The 19,331-nt window shown below is 44.7% G+C and overlaps 1 protein-coding gene across 1 annotated transcript in view; it reads right to left on the bottom strand.

Annotated features, from left to right (window-relative positions):
- The window catches only part of CASZ1 (castor zinc finger 1), a 49,931-nt gene that overhangs the window by 9,339 nt on the left and 21,261 nt on the right, over nt 1–19,331 (bottom strand). The window contains exons 7-15 of the mRNA XM_072884310.1: nt 18,499–18,671; nt 16,867–17,732; nt 14,697–14,838; nt 13,350–13,413; nt 10,632–10,792; nt 7,075–7,197; nt 5,319–5,654; nt 3,375–3,573; nt 2,673–2,844 (exon numbers count right to left, since the gene is read on the bottom strand). Of these exons, the coding sequence (XP_072740411.1) occupies nt 2,673–2,844; nt 3,375–3,573; nt 5,319–5,654; nt 7,075–7,197; nt 10,632–10,792; nt 13,350–13,413; nt 14,697–14,838; nt 16,867–17,732; nt 18,499–18,671 (2,236 nt within the window). The remainder of the gene's footprint in view (nt 1–2,672; nt 2,845–3,374; nt 3,574–5,318; nt 5,655–7,074; nt 7,198–10,631; nt 10,793–13,349; nt 13,414–14,696; nt 14,839–16,866; nt 17,733–18,498; nt 18,672–19,331) is intronic.

The following is a 19,331-nucleotide window of genomic DNA, read 5'->3' as shown; positions in this document are numbered from 1 at the left end:
TAGTAGTGCCTAATGCTCTCCAGTCTTAGCTAGCGCCTTTTCCTTTACAAAGAGAACAAACCCAAGACATTTAACGCTATCATAGAAGTTACAATCGAAAATACACGCTCATAATTGGGTTAGAAATGAAAAGTTCTTTTTCTCTTTTTTTCCTTTAACTGTGCTCGCAGAAAAGCAGTCTCTTAAAAGCTCTAGCTCTGGACAGTGTATGCTCTCTGGTCAGACAGAAATAAGCCAAGAAGTGTTTATTGCCACTCCAAATTTGTTGTGTAATAGGGGCAGCTACTAAACAACAAACAATTTATATGAGTTCTGGCATACAGCACTTGACACATTTTGCTCCTCGTGGATAGTGCCATGCATGCTGGGACTTTCTGTAGCTCATTAACAGACACTCCGAAACAGCTACATTCTATAGGTGATAAATAATGGCTTGTTGCAGGTAAAACATAGCTAGATCAATAATCAGGTTCTGTCTGTTCTCCATCATCCCTTGGCCATACCCTTACACACAAAGAGCTACAGACCACCTCAGTTTTACTCACCTATCTATCATCTACCTACACCCATCCACCTTTACTTACATACCTACTTATTTTTCATCTCTCTCTCTCCTTCCCCACCCATACACATGTGTATATATTTATACATGCACAAACATAACATATAAAAATCTATCGTGTGTTTGTTCAGAAACATTTACAACACTTAAAGCAGGCCAGTGCTTTCTGCACCTGCTATATATACATACGCAACATAAAAAGCACGGATATGTACAGAGGAGTAGCCATGCATTTACACATTGGTATAACCATGTACACCTACACGAACTCATCCAGCTACACCATCCCATCGTGCTGCCTGTATCTCCATAGGCAAATGCAGAGTGCTGGCTAAACATATGTTTATTGCATGGCAAGCCCAACTTATAGGCATATGTACATACTGCTGGATGCATCTACCCCATTGCTCCCCACAATAAACACTGCTGACACATGCACAGCCTGTAGATGCCTCGCTGCCAAACAGCTCCCAAATCACCCGGCCCATCTTTAGCTCACAGATAGCGTTTTATGTGCGTGCCAAGTTTATGTTTGTTTAGGTATTGCACTCCCCCACAGCCCCACCTCATTCGCCCTCCCCATCACGTTGTGCTGTTCTTTGGGATGGAGAACAAACAGTGCTGGCAGGACTGAAACAGTATCAGCAAAGGGCAGGTGAAGGCTCGCCTGTTGCTAGGGCACCCATGTAGGCTGCGTGTCATATATCATTGTCCTGCTTTGTCTAGCCCCTGCTATCACCCGAAACACCTAAAGTTGAGTAAATAACAGCAACTGCTGAATCTAGTGACGTGTAAATGAGACCTAGGTAAGTACTGGCTGTGGCGTGTTGACACTCATTACCCTGGTTATCACAAACAAGCTACCATTTGGATATAAATTCTTGATGTATTCGAAGCTGAAAAGTTTGGTTCTGGTTATTGTGGCTGTTCCCCTGCAACGTGAGAGAACAGCACCTGGAGGTGTTACTCTGAACGCTGTTTTGTTTCAGCCTTTGTTCCAACCAGGAGTGATAGGGAAGACTGGGTCTGTGAGACCGTTAAGCCAAAACACAACTAGAAGGATTAAGTGAATCCCAGGCAGTTCAGGATAGAGCTCTGCTGGAGCTATCTTTAGGGATTCCGCCCAGTTCAGAGCCCTGGATTGCAGCTCTAGATACCTCCCTGGGAATGCATTCTACTTCCTGTTCTGCATTTGTTTTACCAGCCTTACACTAGAGGCACTTAGATTTAATAACTACTGCAGTGCTGCTAATAGTTTTGGCAAGTGGGCAAGCCACAGTCTGAGGCTGTGCCACATCTCGGGTGTTTCCTTAGGCCGTGCTCTGGTGGAAGGCTGGCACAGAGACACAGCGCCGTATTCCCTGCTGCTCACAAGTGGATGTGGAGAATGGTTTTGGAGGAGAAGGGAGTGGTTTATTGAATGCTCTTCTCCATACTGCTGTCTCCATAGGCAGCACTTTGGCTGCCTGGCTTGCCCTTTGGCTTTCAATATGCAGCACTGGCAATGGCTAAAAAAAAAATAAATTCATTTGAAGCTGCCTGGAATTGGGCAAAGCAGGAACTTCCTTGACACAGGAAGACTTTCACACAAGGCACTCATCAGAACAGGCACTTCCCCTATGCTTTTTTTACTCCTAAGAGTACCCTTAAACTCCACCCAAGACAAGCAGTAGGCCCAAAAGACTACAAAGTGCAAAAAACCAAACAAAAAAGGCCTTGACAATTAGATAAAAAGGAAGAACAAAGGGGAAGCTGTATCTCCAGACGAATTTTATGTATAGATAGATATAATTTTTTATATATATATATAATATATATATATTATATTTTAATATAGATAAATTTCATATAGATAAATAGATATATATATAAAAAATAAAATCATCTATATTACAGTTTCTATCCATTTAACTTGGGTCTATTTGGGAAAACATGCTTCAACTCAGGCAGATCAGGAACTGCTTTCTGTTTTGTTCCATTTCCTGTGTAGTGATTTAACGACCAAAACCATCTGAAGCATAACTCGCAGGCTCTAACTCATGGCATTCTTAGCCTGGACCTGGGACAGACCACATGAGAAAGGTGACGGGGGAAACAGAAGAAAACTCACCTAGTCTGCCACACTCTTCTCGCTTGGTAAAATACTTGAAGCCATTGGCTGCCCTTCTCTCTGCCTTCTCATGTTTTTTCACATGCCAGGGCAGCTTGGTGGTGATGTTAGTCACAAAGTAGCAGCCAGGACGAAGACAGTGGTAATGCCCTCGCATCCTGAATTCACAGTGCTAGAGGGGAGCAAACAGGCAGGTTGCTTTAAGCGTATCTAAAATAAATGCACTCTCATCTGCCTGCTACTAATGCTGTCCCTCTGAGACATGAGAGAGAGGCCTGAACTGATACTCAAGATCACATCCGTTTCATCTTCCAGAAGCCGCAATGCAAACTTGTTCCCTGTCGCGTATTTTGTATCGCTGTCATGTATTCCGTATTGCACTATTCTACGTTGAAATATCCCAAACCTAACTCGCGGCTTTCCCTGGTATTCATCATAGATTTTTATTTTATTTCATCTTGTGCCTCTTAGTTGCCTTGCCCACTTCACCCAAGTCAAAGAAACATAAAAGCAGCGCAATTTTCAATTTGATGGAAACCAAACATTTTGCTAGACCACATAATTAAGACCCTTCCATGGTTCTGTAGTTAGACCAGGAATGAAATACTCAGCCTCACTTCCTGTTGGGTAGCCTACTTGCTCTTCCCATTCTTCTCCCGCACACATACTCAGGCTAGAACACTGCTTTTGAATTGCTCTTACCTGGTTCGGACAGAGACACTGCAGCGAATAGTAAGCAAACTGGTCTCGCACATTCACCAAATTATTGTTGGGGTTGATGTGGTCCAGGCAGTGGGATTCTGCTTTGCCAGAGGTTTTGCACACATACTTGCAGTTCCCAAAGAGACAGTGGAAGTGGAATTTGTTGGCATACTTGCAGTCCGTTGCCAGGCAGGGATCGCTGGAATACATCCAAAACCCAATCATCACCTTCACTCATTTCACACATTTGTTTCTTTGCCAAAATTTAATTCAAGGGGAGCCTAGCTGAAGCCTCTGTTCCAAACGTGGCCTACAGATTTCCCATAGCCACCTTCCTCTTCAGTAAAATTGATGCTGGCAGCACTACTGCAATTCCACCAAGCTAGTGCACTTTCTTGATTAAGATTATTAAAATACAGCAATGCATGGTGGGTTCTGTAGTCTTTGAGGGCCACACTTCCAATTTAAAGCTCTCTCGAGATCTGGATAGACGCTGTTTCTCCCTTTCTGCCTGTACTTACCTCAATAGATTCAGACAGTTTTTCCCATCTCAATTTTGTGCAACTGAAATGAAACTCTTGGGCATGCACACTGCAAGATGCCAGGGCTTCCCCTGATTAGATAAAATCGGCAGTAGCCTGTTTAATCAGCTAAATGGTTTTGGTACCTTACTGCCCCCACCCATTCCATGGATTTCTGGCTGCACAAACAGAGGTCAGACCGGAGGTAGCTGAACATTGATCTCTTGGATCCCAAGCACTGTACCCAATGATACCTACTCAGATACGTGAAATAGAATTAATACACTTCTTTGAAAGCAGACAAATGACTGTCAATATATGACCCAGAGACTGGTACTCCACCAGCCTGAATAACTATCTATCTGTCTAAGCTGTAATGCCTAACCTGATCCTCAGCTCCTGTGTCCTCCTGTAAACTACGTAACTTCTGTGCCCCTTTCTGTCTATGTAACAGAAATAACACCATCATCACAGCAAGACTGTGAAACTTCTTCAGTGTTTTAAAAGAAGTTCAGCAAGGTTGTTACCTTTTGCCAGATACCTCCATTGTGAATTACTTTGTAAACTAACACTACAAAACCAGAGGCACAGAATTTAAGGAGACGCATTACACTTGTATGGAAATTCAGCCAGGACAGCAAAACTTTGACAAATCTGAAGTGAGAGAGAATTGCTCCCTATGCCTTGAGCTGCTCAGAGACCCATTCCTGATAAGGCAGAGTCCAAGCACTTCTGGCCCTCCACTATCTGACCCCCAGTCTTCTTCACTGAAAAAAAAAAAAATGAAGCTGTATTATACTGAATTACAGATGGCATTCCTAGGAAAAGGCCATAGAGCTTACTGGGGAGAAATCCAACAAGCTTCCTTCTCAGCAATCTGTAAACACCTACTCTTAGTTATTCCTGTGTACTTTGCTGCAGTAACACCTCACCTTTGCGTGACTGAGCACTCAGTTGCCCACTGATTTTTGCTCAACTACAGAAACTCATGGCAAGTCTCAGACTTGCAGCAAGATCTGGAGGTGGGCTAGTCAGGCATCATGCTGAAAACTTTAAAGATGCTATGCTTCCTCTGTAGCCTTCAGGGTCAAAAATACTGCACAGACGCATGTATTTCTGTACACCTATCATGAGGTATAAAAAATGCTTCAGTGATACGTCAGCAAGTTTATTTCTCTTCGAAACTCATACCTAGAAGTGCTCCCAGATGTACTTGAAAATCTTGGTTTTTTTCCTAGGATAACTGAAGGCATTTTCTAGACTTTACAGAAGTAAATTTTCTGTGAGATAAAGCCCAGAGTACTTTCTAGACAGAAGGTCTCTCAGTGGGCGAATACAGATGTACTACAGCTCCGAGGAGCAGTAAAGAGGGGATTGCAAGTCTGGAGAGGACGCAAGGAGGCAAGCAGCATCTACAACTTACTTCTCCTGGAACTGGAGAAATCCGGGTTTGACCTGAGGCTTGGCGTTCTCCAGGGAAGTCGTTGCCAAGGGTGAAGTTGCCAGGTTAGGCACTGATGCTGGGATCTGAGGCATCTGGGGTATGGTTGAAGCCAGCTGCTTCCAAGCTAGCAGTGTGGGGGCAGAGGGCACAGTAGCTGGACTTGGAGTGGGCACGTCAAGGGCAGGAGCACTTGCCATGGTGACAGAAGTAGCAGATGGTGATGAAGGGGCCAGTGAAGCCTTATTCTCAGTAGTAGTTGAGAAGGGAGACTCAGAGTTACTTTTAACGGTTCCACCCTCAGTTCGGAAGTGAAAACTGCAAAAAGACAGTGTGATTCAGACATAAATTCTTGACCATTGCATATAACTCGGTAACTTGATAAACATCAACAGGAACGTGGCAGGAGTCTGCAAACAAATTAGCTGAGGTTAAATCCTAAAAGGGGCTCTGCAAACATTGTGGAAAGACAATGTTTTGTCTTTCCTTCTAGACTGTGAAGAGAAGGGAATTCATTAAGAGGCGTGGAGACTGAAAGGTACAGTAACATGTTGAAATCGGAGAGATGCAAGAATCGCTGCAGTCAGTAAGATCAATATGCCTATGAGGGCAGCTTCCCATCGCTGTTGTGAGAAGCCAGTAGTTTGTAGTAGTGAACCACAGGGAACTATCCAACGCCAGAGACCAACTGTGCTAACCGATCTTTGTCTTAAAATTTGCAAGACCTCCTTCCCTTTAAACCCCTTCAGAATCAGTCATGTGGACAGCTGCTGAAGGCCTTATTCATTCTTTACTCAGGCAAGTCTTCCATTGCCTTTAAAAGGAACTTGGTGTGGTTTTGAACTGCAGATTATGCTCTGTAGAAATTTGCAACAGGGAAAATTTCCAATATCCCACCCTTCCTTTGCTAGTCCCCTCACTGTAACAGTGGGAGCGTATCTTAAATTCATTCTTCACCCAAGAGTCATCTAGGGTTCTGAGCATGCTGTACAGCCTCTGTAACACAGGCCATATTATCTAGCCTACAGTTCTGGCTACCAAACTCTGGGCTGTCTGCTACTTTCCAAAATGATGTGAAATGACAAAGGGTTTACAATGTAGAATATGGCAAGGTGAGAAGGAGGTTGCTCTTGGGCTGGACAGTTTGACTGCTTCATTTCAAGATCCTTATCCACATGATGTAAAACTCTTAAACAAAACCATATAAACTAAGGGCTAGGGAAAATTTGTTAAAAGAGATATGTCATGACAAGTCAAAGAACAATAAAATGCTTTCTACACCGCAGTGATGGGGAGCTGTCTACTCCACAAGAAGTCTGTATCCTGTGACAATGGTTGGGTTTACAGGATCCTTTCCCTCCCATATTTTCTTATTTCTCTGTATGGTGTATTTGTGCGCTGTGAGAAATATGGGTCTCCTTGAAGACACTGTCTGTCAAGTAGGCTACAGAAAAACACAAATGTCCAGTTCTCAGCCTTGCCAACACTGAGAGACACCTCTTTTTCACAAGTTGAGCATATTCATTGTGAAACAAAATTAAAGAGGACATAGTGTTCTGCAAAAATTTTAGCTGAGCACATTTACACAGGAAGCATGCAGATGCCCGAACTGATGCCCTCAGGACTGCCCACGTTCCTGCTCTTGAACAGAGTTACTCAGCAAGGTCTCTCTCGTCCTGCAGTGTGCGTGTTGTAGAGTTTTCTCAAGGTTTCCCAAGACTCACGCTCTCCTACTTACTTGGCATGCTTGATGGCTCCATCCAGGGTGCTGAAGAGGGCACCGCATTCCTCCACGACACAATGGAAATGCACCTTATGGAGAAAGTCGCACTGTGCATCGCAGAAATCCTTGGTACCGAACCTGGCCAAAGCAGACAAGCAGGCATCTTATGGAAGGCCCCAGAAGAGAAGCGGTGTTGGAACAGACACATTTTCTTTGTTTTTCAACTGTACTACCATTCTGTTTTCTAACGTCACTGTCCCTGCTGCACAAACAGCACTGCTGGCATTGTTGCTTGGTTATTGCCTGTTACATAGATCTGAACATGCAGAACAAGAACCTAATTTCTCTCCAATTGAACTTGACCAAGAACTTGACCTGTTCACTTTTAGTGGGAGCAAAATACAGAACTACTCTGAAAGAAAAGATGAAAATCATTAGTGTTCTTGAGTGCCTAGGTACAAAAGCCAAGGCTCTGAGGAACGATCAAAGATTAGTAAATTAAAAGAAATCCAGACCAAGAGGACACTGCTAAACCATTACGGGTCTTTTTTTTTTTCTGTTTCAATCTACTGGGAAGAGCAAAAGGGAAGAAGCAACAGTGGTTCAAGGGAATCTAGATCCAGGATCCGCCTGCCCCCCCACCTTGAAACAACAGGGTATCACATAGATGGGAGAGATGAACTATCGCCTATATAGCAATTACAGCCTAGTATGCATAAATACTGAAAAGCACAATCCCTGAAGTACAGAAGAAACAATGCTGCAATGCAAAAACCAGAGCAAAAGCCATTACCTAAGATATGCCTCTTGTCATCTCGGAGGAAACGGTCAAGAGGGCAAAAACAACTAAGCACAGTTTCACTGCTCATCCACTGCTGAGATTCTCCAGACTTAATAAGAGTAGCATAAATACATGTGATTTCAGGAAACTCCAGAATCACAGGGAATCAAGAAATCAAGTAGAAAACGCTGGCAGGAAGGATTTGAAACTTAACAGGGGAATCTTGCATAATTAAGATACAACAAACTACAATTGCTCTGATGAGCAGGAAAGCAAGAAACAAACAGCAGCCTGTGTGGTCCCAGGAGGGACCTCACAATTTGAGGGTAAAGGAAAAAGAAAAAAAACTTGTACTGGAGAAGGAAGGTCAGTGGATATAGAATACATGCAGTCAGTTAAGGCTTGCAGGGAGAAGATGAGGGAAAGTAAAGGTGTGGTAAGAGGTAAGAAACCAAGTTACTGCAAGCTAAAGGGGTTGTTTTATCAGGGACAAGAGGTATTGTACTTAGAAAGAAGGTCCGATTAAAATGGGAGGTGATGAGTCAAAAATGGCTGCCTTATAAAATTTGCTTTGGATAGGAAAACTAAAGACAAAGCAGACAATTAGGGATAAAATGAGGACCTTCTAGAAGAGCAGATAAAGGGACTGGTTGGAAAATATAAATATGCACAAATCAGCCAGTCTGGATGATGTATGTCCTGAAGTGCAATGGAAATTAACTCACAAACTGATTGCATTACTATTTGCTATTTTTTAAGCCATAGAGAAGAGGGAGGTACTATGAAATTGGGGGGGGAGGGCGGGGGGGGAATTAAAAATCTAGGTACTGATTCTTTCAGGGAAAAAAAAGACAAGTGATCTTTGGCAATTATCATACCTCTCGTCTTAACTTCTCCTTCCAGTAAAGTAATGGAACAAATATTAAGAGGGAGGAGAAAATCATTAAACATCTAGAGGATAAAGGAACCATGAGCAATAAACAGCATCAGGATTATAAAGAATAAATCTTGCCAGACAAATTTAATTGCTTTTTTTGATAGAATTACAAAATTAGTGGATGAAGGGATGCAATATATTTGGATTTTAGTAAAGCATTTTGATACAGTCTCGCATATGCTTAGAATTAATTCAGATTGGCCTGGATGTGAATGCTACCTCGTGGATTGAAAACTGGCTGAAGGACCGTAAACAAAGGCTAATGACAAACAGCAACATATTGAGCTGGGAGGAGGTATCTTGTGAATGCTGCAAGGATGACTTTGGTTAGGTCTGAGCTTATTTAACATCTTCATTAGTAATCTAGGAGAAGGAGTAAACAGCGTGTTAATGAAATTCACAGAAGATACTAAACTGGGAGGAGTTGGTGACACCAGTGCAAAAGGAGAAAAACAACACAGAGAGGACTTGCAAGACAAGGGAGAAGGTTCAGAATATGAGAGTCATATTTGGAAACATACCGCTAACGCATCTGGGGGGTGGGGGGTGTATTTTTATACATAGGGGACTCATGAGAGCAACATTAAAAGCAATCCTGTGTAACAGTGGATGGTAAACATGATACATATACATTATGCAGTATAGATGCAAACAAGGTAGCACAATTGTGAGCTGCATATATGGGGGCCAGAAGCTTGTTATATCTGGTGTGGTGATACAGGAATGGCAGCCCAATTCTGCACCCGTTCAGGGAACAGCAAGAACGACAACAGCAACAACGTGATCAGCAGGCTGAGGGGACTAATTTACAAAGTCAGATTAAAGGAAGTAAATACGCTTGGTTAAATGGTATGCTAAAAGTCTGTGACTATCTGAAGGGGGTGAACTCCAATTGCAGAGAGGAATTATCTGCTGTGGTTCAAGGGGATATAACCAGGAGAACTGCAGCAAAATTACAAAAAGAGAAATTCAGGCAGCATTCCATGAAAAAAATCGTGACAGTGAAACATATTAGGTGGTAGAATAATGCTCCCAGAGACAAGAAAATAGCCACACCGCTTGGCATAATTAAAACTAGGCTGGACAAAATGCAAATGGACTGCAGGGAAGGATCTCACACTGGCCAGGGGCAGACGGACTAGAAGACTTTCTCGTCTTCTCCACTGAAGTCTGTGATTTACGAAGTGTCCACAGGCATTTGTAGGCAACTATCTGTGTCAGAGCACAAACCCATGTGTCTGCCTGGGTGTATCTGTGTATGCTCAAAGCGTGTGTCTGTCTGGGCCTGTATGGGCACGTGTCTGTGTGTGGGTGAGTTTTGTATCTGTTCCATTTTCCTTTCAAGCCTCCTTGTCTACAACAAAAACAGCAGAAACCGTCCCAGTTCCCATACCCCTTATACTCGTTTTCTTTCAGTGGCCTACTCCCATGATCAGAGGAAATGCCACAGCAAGCATTTTAAGGCTTCTGTGATCTGTGCGTAATAACTAAGTTCAGTGCCAAGAGCAAGCTGCAGTGGGTCCCCTGGACTTGCAGAGTGGGGATATAAAGAGGAGCCTCAGATGAAGTCTAGCCTAACAGTACTATGTGAAGAACTGTGCTCATATAGTTGGCTTTCAAGATCTCTTTGCAAAATAATTCTATGTGGACAGGTATTTCTGACAGGACATTAACAGCCACTGCAGCCAGCCGGGACTGAGGACTAAATGTGCTCCAGAAGGTGATCAGCATATGACAGAATTAGGCCTTTAAATTCAAGAGAACTCTGCATTCAAGTGTGAACTAATGAGCCAGACACTTTGCAAAGGAAATAATTTTCCCTCTCCTCTATTCCCAGTTCTACGCTCTCCTTACCTGTGCAGGTACATCTTCCATGGCTCAGAGAGCTTCTCCTGGACAAGTGCCTTCACTGCCTTGCCCAAGTACTGTGTTGGCTCTCCAGCCCCAGCCTGGCTGCCATCTCCTTCTGTCTTAATGTTCAGCAGGTTGCCAAGGCTGGCACTGGTCTTGGACATCTGGAACAAGAACACAGACACTGCATCAAGCCCAGCACACAGCCGTGGACGCTGCCAGTCTGGATACCCTCAGGACTGCCCACAGAAAGCTGTGTCTTCAAAGATTAAGAGAGAAGACAAGAAGTCTGCACAGGCTGCCTCAACTGCATCAGCAAAACTTAGTAACACCTCACTCTTCTGCATCCTCCGCCCAACTATCACAAAGTCCTCGGGTGCCCATCTAATATTCATGGCTCTTGTGTAAAGTAATGAAGCATAATGTCCATTTTATACAGGGGGAAACTGAGGTGAAGAGGGACATACCTTGAGTATGGAAAAGGTGTACAGGCTTAAACATTAATAGCCCTATATAGCTGCTACAAAATGCTGGTCTCCTAGTACAGAGCTAGTGATAGAACTGGTAAGCTCTGGTTTATTTAGAATCATCTTATCTCAGCCACAAGGATGTCTCCTTCTTTAAAGTGACTATCAGGTATGTTTGGGGGTGGGAAAGGGGAAAAATTCTGGCTCCGCTTAAGTTCCTGGAAAATTCTTACTAACTTCAATAGAGATACTATGTCACTTTCTGTGCTAAATGGTCATATCCTCCACAAAGCAGGACTTGGACTCAAAATTTGCCTTGTGCGAAAGGCTACAAATAGGTTCTGCACAGAGAAGGTTTAGAGGTCCGGGCGTATGATGTGCAGGACAGAAAAAAGAAGCCACTTGAGTGCTTAGAGAGAAAATTTTCTTTCAGAATAAATGCACAATTTCCCAGACCCTTTCGTGCTTTGTTGCGCTCTCAGTTACCTCCAGTAACACCAGTGAAATTCACAGCTGAATAAAATATAGGATTGGGCCCAATACTTGCATTATAAACCCCACCCACTTGAGGATCTTGAAGCCCTTTATAAATATCAGTTAATTAGGCCTGACAGCCCCCCTAAATAAACTGCAATACGCTACAGGAACCCTGGCTATTTGAGGCTCTCTTAATGCCCCCTGAAGGTAAAGCCCCTGCTGCTACGTGGAGGCTGCAGCTCTTTATGGCTGGAGTCAGAAATTCAGGTCGTCTTTTTCCATTGGTGTTTGTTGGGCATTCAATTTCTGTAAAGGGTTCTTTTTCCTAGGTAAATAATGAAGGATTCCTCCACAAACAGAAATTGTGTGCAGCAAGAGGAAGAAGCAAGCATGATGTGTTCCTGAGCACACTGAGCTTGATTCTGCAATCCTTAGTCTCGGAATAGGCTCCTTCAAATCAGTAGGCTCTATTCTTTGCTGGTTTATGTCATCGGTTAATCCCATTCCTTCTTTAAAAAAAGGAACAAACCTGAAGAACTCGCATTTTGTACCTGTGCTACCCTTATTTTGCACAACATAAAGAATCTTATGCAGGGCTGCACACAAACAAATGCTTATTCCTAAGCATATGCTTAAATCTCATATTCTCCTGGAGATTTTCAAGTGAAGTATCTATTGAAACAGAATTTCCCTGAGATGGGGCCTTCAGAATGACTCAGGCTCCCAGACAGCAGACTTAGTAAATAGATTTACTCACTAGAGAAAGAGCTGCATATTTGGAATCACTAAAGGGACAATATGCAGGAACGAATAAGAAATGAAGTTTAAAAGGGAACATCAAAAACCCAGTGTAACGGAGAGCCAATGGAGGAGAAAAGTGGCATAAGGATAAATGCAGAAATTAAACAACACAGAGAAAAAAAGAGTGATGAAATAAGAGAGAAAGGAGGTGAGAGATTACTAGGCAAAGTCACTTTGCCCTCTCTTGAGGCTTATATGGCCTTGATCATGTAACGCCCAGAGCCAAGGGGATGGCAATAGTTATGCCTGTAAAACCTATCACACAGCAGAATATTAAAGCATGGCTCAAAGGCTGCCCTGATCTCTACTGCAGTTGTATACTACAGCAAAATTAATCTTGGTACAGTGGAATTTATCATGTGAAAGGAAAATATATATTTGAGAGAATGTATAATTTAGGGAAAAAGTTAAGAAAAAAGAAACCGTGCATTATCTAAAATAAATATTATAGAACATGGTAAAGGGGGCTCTGTTGGACACCATTACTCATACCAGAAAGACAGAAATTGATAATTTTGGCTCAAAACTTGTGATTTTTTTTCTTCTTCTCGTTCATAAAAACATTATTCTTCTCCCCCTCCCCCAATGAAAGAAAACGTTTTAAAGTAAATAAAATTAGTAACTATAAAGAGAGAGTGAGAGAGAAGTTGCCAGATTCTGGAAATTTAAAAAAAAAATTAAAAAAAGAAAAAAATTTCTTTCGGAGCCCTCCTCTGTCTAGAAAGGATGAGAAAAAAAAAAAAAGGTGTCAGAGGCTGCAATATATTTCTTCAGCCAGTTCATTAAATTAATTCGTAAGCAGTGGCTCTGAAATTATACCCGATGAAAAATGGTCTCAAAATTTAAATGGTACAAACTCATCTTATTAGAGGCAAAACATTAAAAAACAAACGCATCTCTTCCCCCCCTCCCCGCCATCGCAGCTTTAATTTCTCTTGGTGGGGGGAATGAAAGGCGTTTGATGGATGGCTCTTACCTTATTCATAAGCGAGGATAAAAGAGATGAATTTGCCGAGACTGTGTGGCCATTTGATTCATTACTGGAACACACAAACCAACAGGGTTTAGTTAAGATGTGCACAGGGACTGTGAGCACTGAGATTAATCCTTCTCCCTTCAAGCTGCCTCACTCCTCACCTGCTGCATCCGGAGGAAGAGAATGATGCCCACCCTCCCTTGGGCAGGCCAAACTCTTTTACTTGTAATAGCCAAGATGGAGAGAAAGAGGGTCCCAAGTTTGCAGAATTTAGTTCTTTCAGCTATTAAACAGTCCAGACCTCTTCCTCCAGTGTCTACACCATCACACTTTTTTATTAGCTGACTCACAACCCACCCCATGTTTTACTCCTTCATCCTGTTAGAACTTTCAAAAATATGCCACAAAACCAGGGGGGGATGCTGATGGAAGACTCATACTGCCAGGGACACAGGCCCCTCGGCAGCAGAGGGGAAGGCAAGGCACCAATCCTTATGGGCACAGCTAAGCATGCTGAAAGGCAACCTTAGTATTTCACATGCATCAGTAATAGTTCTCGTTGACTACAAGTGCTGGGGTCCCACACTGAGGCTTGTTTCAATGAAGTATGGAAAGGAATGTATACAAAGGTCAAAGCGGAGCAGGCTTATCCCCAGTATCAGTTCCTCTGCAGTTTTTTCACACAGGACAATCCCCAAACACTCCTATTCTCAGTAGAGATGCTGGACAAGTGGGACACACGCTTTGAGATAGGTCCATTGACATCTGCGCAAGTGCAAAGATTCATCACCGTAACTATAGATTAGCACCTGCCAGACCCAGACCAGAGTTAGCCTGACACCCAGTTGTTTTGTGTGTCCAATTTCTCTGGAAGGTGCCTCTCCTAGACCTCATTCAATGCCCTGTTACATCAGTGCAAATGCTCCCGCTGAAAGTGTGCTGAAGTGTGGCATTGGAGCCGCCTTCGATCAGCTCTTGATGACAACAGCAGGAATATCTAAGCGAAAGAAGGAACTTTGCCAGTGGCTGGTTTTTCAGAGGGGAGCACAAGAGGTGGGGCTCTTGTCAAAGAGTCAGTAGGTGCTTGTGAGCCAAAAAAACCATCTGGAGACCATACCCTTGAGGGGGAGTAGAGAAAGCCTCCCTGCCTCCAGTTTGGGGATGTCCAACTCAGCCTTTTATCTTTATCTTTAAAGATATCTTTAAAATATCTTTTATCACATCACCTTGGGGATGTGAAACTGCCTTTTATCAACATGTTGTGTCCTCTCATATTACAGATATGGAAACTTCTCAGAGCTTGATGCTGGAAAGAGCTAAGCGTGCCTGCCTGCGCACTTCTCTCACCCATGATCCTTGACGCTCAGGTCCAAGCTGTGCTCCTGCAAGGAGTCCTGACTGGTGGCAGATGACGATCCCATGGCCTCCACAGGTTCCTGCTTCACCTGAACTGGATTGAACCGTCCAGGAGCTGCTGGTTGTCCATTCCCTGCTTGAGAAAGACACCGAAATTAAATGCAAAAATTAAATGAAAAATGTAGGTTTAAAACGAGGTTACAGTGGCAAATAAGTAAGTTAAATCACTAGCACCAGTGCATAAATGGAAAAAGCAAAGAAAAAGTGTGGGGGGAGGGAAGTGCTGGGATTGCTGGTCAGCGTTTATTGCCAAGCTGACATGATGGGTTCTGACGTCCACTCCAGCGTGGAAATTCTTCAAGTGATAATTATTGCAAAATTATGTCAAAGTTGTCCAGGCTATGGGCCCTTTAAAGGAGAAGGGCGGAAGGAGCGTGGGGGAGACCTGATTCCCTGCACAAACTGTCATAACTAATTTGCGGGGCTGCCTCTTAAGCGTTTATTAAAGACTCTGTTAATGCTGAGGCAATGTGGCAGCTTTCGACTGCTAGTCAAGCCCCCTTTCTCATCCCCAATCCCAGCGTTGCCGTAGCGACAGCGATGGCCGCCACTGCGCGTGCCCAGCAGGAGCATCTGCCCCGCCAGGGCTATCGAAGCTGACAGCCAATGGGATTGGTTCAAACTGCGTGACCTCCTGCCACCGCCATCGCGCCGTCCCCACAAAAAGGGGGAATTATTCTTTTTTGGGGGGAGGTTTAGTGCTGAGCCCATGAAAGAAAAATTCAACTTAAAGGAAGAGAAAAAAGCGGAAAGGGGGGGAAACGGGAGAACAAATTAAAGAAAAAAAATTAGGAAGAACAGCAAAGAAAAAAGGAGGGAAAAAAAGTTGCTGACAGGAACATGTCTGCAGAGCTTTTTTCCACAATCCCCAAGTGACTAAAATATTAATTTACCCTCCGGCAGTACAGCTGACGGCGAGCTGCTTCTCAGACAGCAAGTGGCATTTTATTAAAAAATAAAGGAAAATAGTTCCCTCAATGACCTTTCTCTGCTTTAGGAAACAATTTTTCAAATAATAATTTTAAAAGTATGTGAAAGTTCCCTCCCCCCCCTTTAATCAGATCACTTCGTCCTACTCCCTCGTTTGCTCTTGAGCAGAAGGGAACATCGGCAGCACTCGCATACCCGTGGGCCAGCAGCCTGCTCTGGCCTGTCCGTGCCCCGGGGAAGGGGGCTGTGGGGCAGGGGGCCACCGGGTGCTGCCAGGCAGAGCCTCCCCTCCACGACCCCACGCTGCCCGCCATGAGCTGACCACATTCAGCAGGAGACTGTGGAGGTACCCCGTGCTCTTGAAGGAGCCCCAGGTCCCTGCTGGCAGCGCCGGGCACAGGCAGCTACCTGCCCCAGGTCTAGGTGGCAGCACGAAGAGCTCTGGGCTGCCCCAGGGGACTTCTCGTTCCCATCTTTACCCCTCTCACAGTGCTGCTGCCCTTGCAGGCTCAGGGAGCTGCAAAGGAGCTGCAAGGGAGCTCAGGGAGCTGCAAGAAGCAGCTCAGGAAGCTGCAGGGACAGAGAAGCACAGCTTGCAAGAACTGAACAGGAGAAAGGTCCAGTTTGTGTCCAGTTTGTCCCATAGCTGGGACAACAGAGCTGGAGCACAGAACCAACCCCCCAGATCAGAAAAACAACTGGCAATGAACTACAGGATCAACACCGCTATGCCCAGCCAAAACTCGGTACAGTCTGCAGAAGAGGGCTTAGGCTGCTGTATGGCCTGCAAGTATTGGCCAAGCTTTTTCTTCATTTCCATTTTTAATACAGTGCCTCTCTCTTTTCAGCCTATGGGAAACTAGGTAATACACACGGCAACACTTCCTTCAGATCTCGTAAGAGCCTACTCCATTTGTGGGCAAAGCTGCGTTTCCTGCCTCTGTTCTGGCCACGTGGGTATACCCAGGCTCCACAGGAAACCATGCCAAGACTGCCCTCTTCAAGGGTTAACTGGACACGAGCAAATTTATTCTCCCATTTATGTTCCTTTACTACCTCCTCCCCACCTGCAGTCCCACGGACAACTGGGTGGCTTCTCATTCACTCCTCTACAAGTCATCAGGCACTGCTCTTCCTCCCACCACTAGCACAACTGATGAGGGTAACTCACCTGCTTCAAGTGCCACAGAGGGCTTGAGTGCAGCTGCTGCCAGCCTGGCCATCATAGGAGAGATTAATCCCTTGCTAGCAGAGATCCTTTCCATTATAGATGCTGCTGGAGCTGGAGAAGAAGTAGCCGCTGTCTCACCAGATCCTGAAATGGCCTGGGATGAGGAATCTGTAGGAGCAGATGATGTTGGATTGGTGCCAGAAGAACCAGCAGTCATCAGATTAGCTGAGCTGGCAGGAAGTGTAGAGACCCGACTGGGGATGATGGGGAAGAAGGATCCAGCTGTTCCAGGAAGTGCTGAGTTGGAGAGTGCCAGGGCCAAGGGTATATTGCTGGGAAGAGCCTGGGAGAGCAGGCCAGAGATCTTGGTGGCTGGTGTCATGCTGTTGGCAGACTTGCTGGCCTGTGAGGAACCAAGCTCAGCAGCAGAGGAGGGTGCAGCTGGGACTATGAGAGAAACGGAAGACTGTTGACTGGTGGGGGAGGCACTCAGGCTGGAGTTCTTTGAGCTCATAGCGGAGAAGTCAATAAGGTCATCATTACTGGACTCTTCTTGCTCATTATCCTTGGACCCCAGGAGAGAGGCAGGCAGGCCCAACACTCCTGAGCTCCGGATGTGCCGGCGCTCATGTTTGCGTTTATGGGAGGTCATCTGGCTGGTGGAGGTGAAGGTGAAGCCACAGCCTGCCCTTATGCAGTGGAAGTGGTTGGTGGCCTTGCTGTAGACACAGCCCTCATACTTGCATTCCTCATACTTGTAGAACTTCTTGAAGCCGTCCTTGGCATAGGCATCATCTTTGATGTGGTAGCTCTTGTGCTTCTCAATGTCACACTTGTTCTTGAAGGTGAATGTACACCCAGGTCGCCTGCAAGGGCATCGAGGAGGAGAGGGTGGTTGGCTGTGTGGGCTAGGAGCACAACGCAACTGCTGTCACCTACCTCCCTCTGGGATAAGGACCAGGGCCACTATGAGACAATGGCCCTGGCTGTAAAGGGGTTGAGGAGCTTTATGCGGATTAACCCGTGACAACAAGGCAAGCAAAAATGCTGCCATGTGAGAGAGCTGGGAAGCTCACTCCACTCTGAAGAACAGACACAATAACATGGGGATGCAGGCACCCACCACTAAAAGTTCCAACCAAAACAGCAGCTAAAGGGGACTAAGGTACAAACTGTGCTTTCCTACTCTTCCTGAGAACATGAGAAATCAATAAGAAGAGCATTTGTGTACAAAAGGCAGAGTCTGGCCCTGAAAGGGATGAGCTGGCTGACTGTTCGCTGGAGAGAACTCTAGCATGGAAGTGCCATTAGCAGTATATTAATGGCCTACTTCAGTCGAACTCTGAAGAGCACTGTGATCTCTTTCACAAATGATTCTAGGATGTATTTTCTAGTGGGTACACTTTCCTCAGATCACCGCAGATCACACTCCTGCCTTCAGAGTGGTCTGTGGCAAGATCCTGGAAATCACATCTGCCCTGGAGCATGAGTTCTCTCAAGAGCAGTACTGAGAAGGTCACAGCAGCGAAAATCAAGTCCCTGTGTATACTCCTCAATTTATGACTTGGCAGAAGGAGGCAAACAGATCATGCAACTCTGAGGCAGGATTCTTCCCCTTCCCTGCTGTCTCACCTGCAGTGAAAGTGAGTGGTTTTCTGCCCGTAGAACTGGCATTCCACAGTGCCGCAGTCCTCCGTGGCACGGAACCGCTGAAACCCGTCGTTGATGAGCTGCGTGTTCTTCTTGTGAAAGTTCTCATGGGTCATCACGTCAGAGGTGCTTGTATAGACCTTGTTACAACCCACCTACCCCAGGCCAAAACAGGGAGTCATCAGCACAGCGTTTTAACAGCCTGCCATTATTACAGGCAATAATAAACATATCAGCAGCACACACACATTTAGTAGTTCCATTTGTGCACTTCTCCTAGGAGTATTAAGTCATCACTTTAATTCCCAATCTAAAGATGCAGTTGTGAAAAAAAACCAACTCTCTGGGCATGAAACAGTACAAAAAAAAATAGGGGAGGACACAAAGGGATAAAGACCAGCTAAGGATAACCAGACCTGCTTCAGGAGGCAGTAAGCCGGGTTCCTGCTCTTAAGGAGAAAAGAACACACAGATGCCATTACTTTTTGTTATCTTGGAGCAACATGGAACAAAGTAGGACTTTCATCTATTTGGGGAATACAAAATTGAGTGGGAATGAGTTATTTACCTCTTTAGTACTTCTGGGAGGTAAGGCAGGGTGGTGCAACATAAGGCCAATCTTTTGAGCTTGTAATATACGGGTTTCATTCTAGCGAAGCATAAACCCTATGTTCAGCTGATCTTACCAAACCAGTGACTTTTTTTCCCCGTCACTGTTCAAGACTACTGCTTCAATAATTTTAAACTCATGCAGCAAATGGGAATGGTGTGACGAGGACGGAATGCTGAAAACCTGCCTTCCTCTGGGTAAAGCG

This window comes from Ciconia boyciana, chromosome 19 (assembly GCF_034638445.1).
Source record: "Ciconia boyciana chromosome 19, ASM3463844v1, whole genome shotgun sequence".
Classification (NCBI taxonomy): Eukaryota; Metazoa; Chordata; class Aves; order Ciconiiformes; family Ciconiidae; genus Ciconia; species Ciconia boyciana.
The sequence above is the reverse complement of the archived record's forward strand: the minus strand, read 5'-3'. Positions and strand labels throughout refer to the sequence as shown.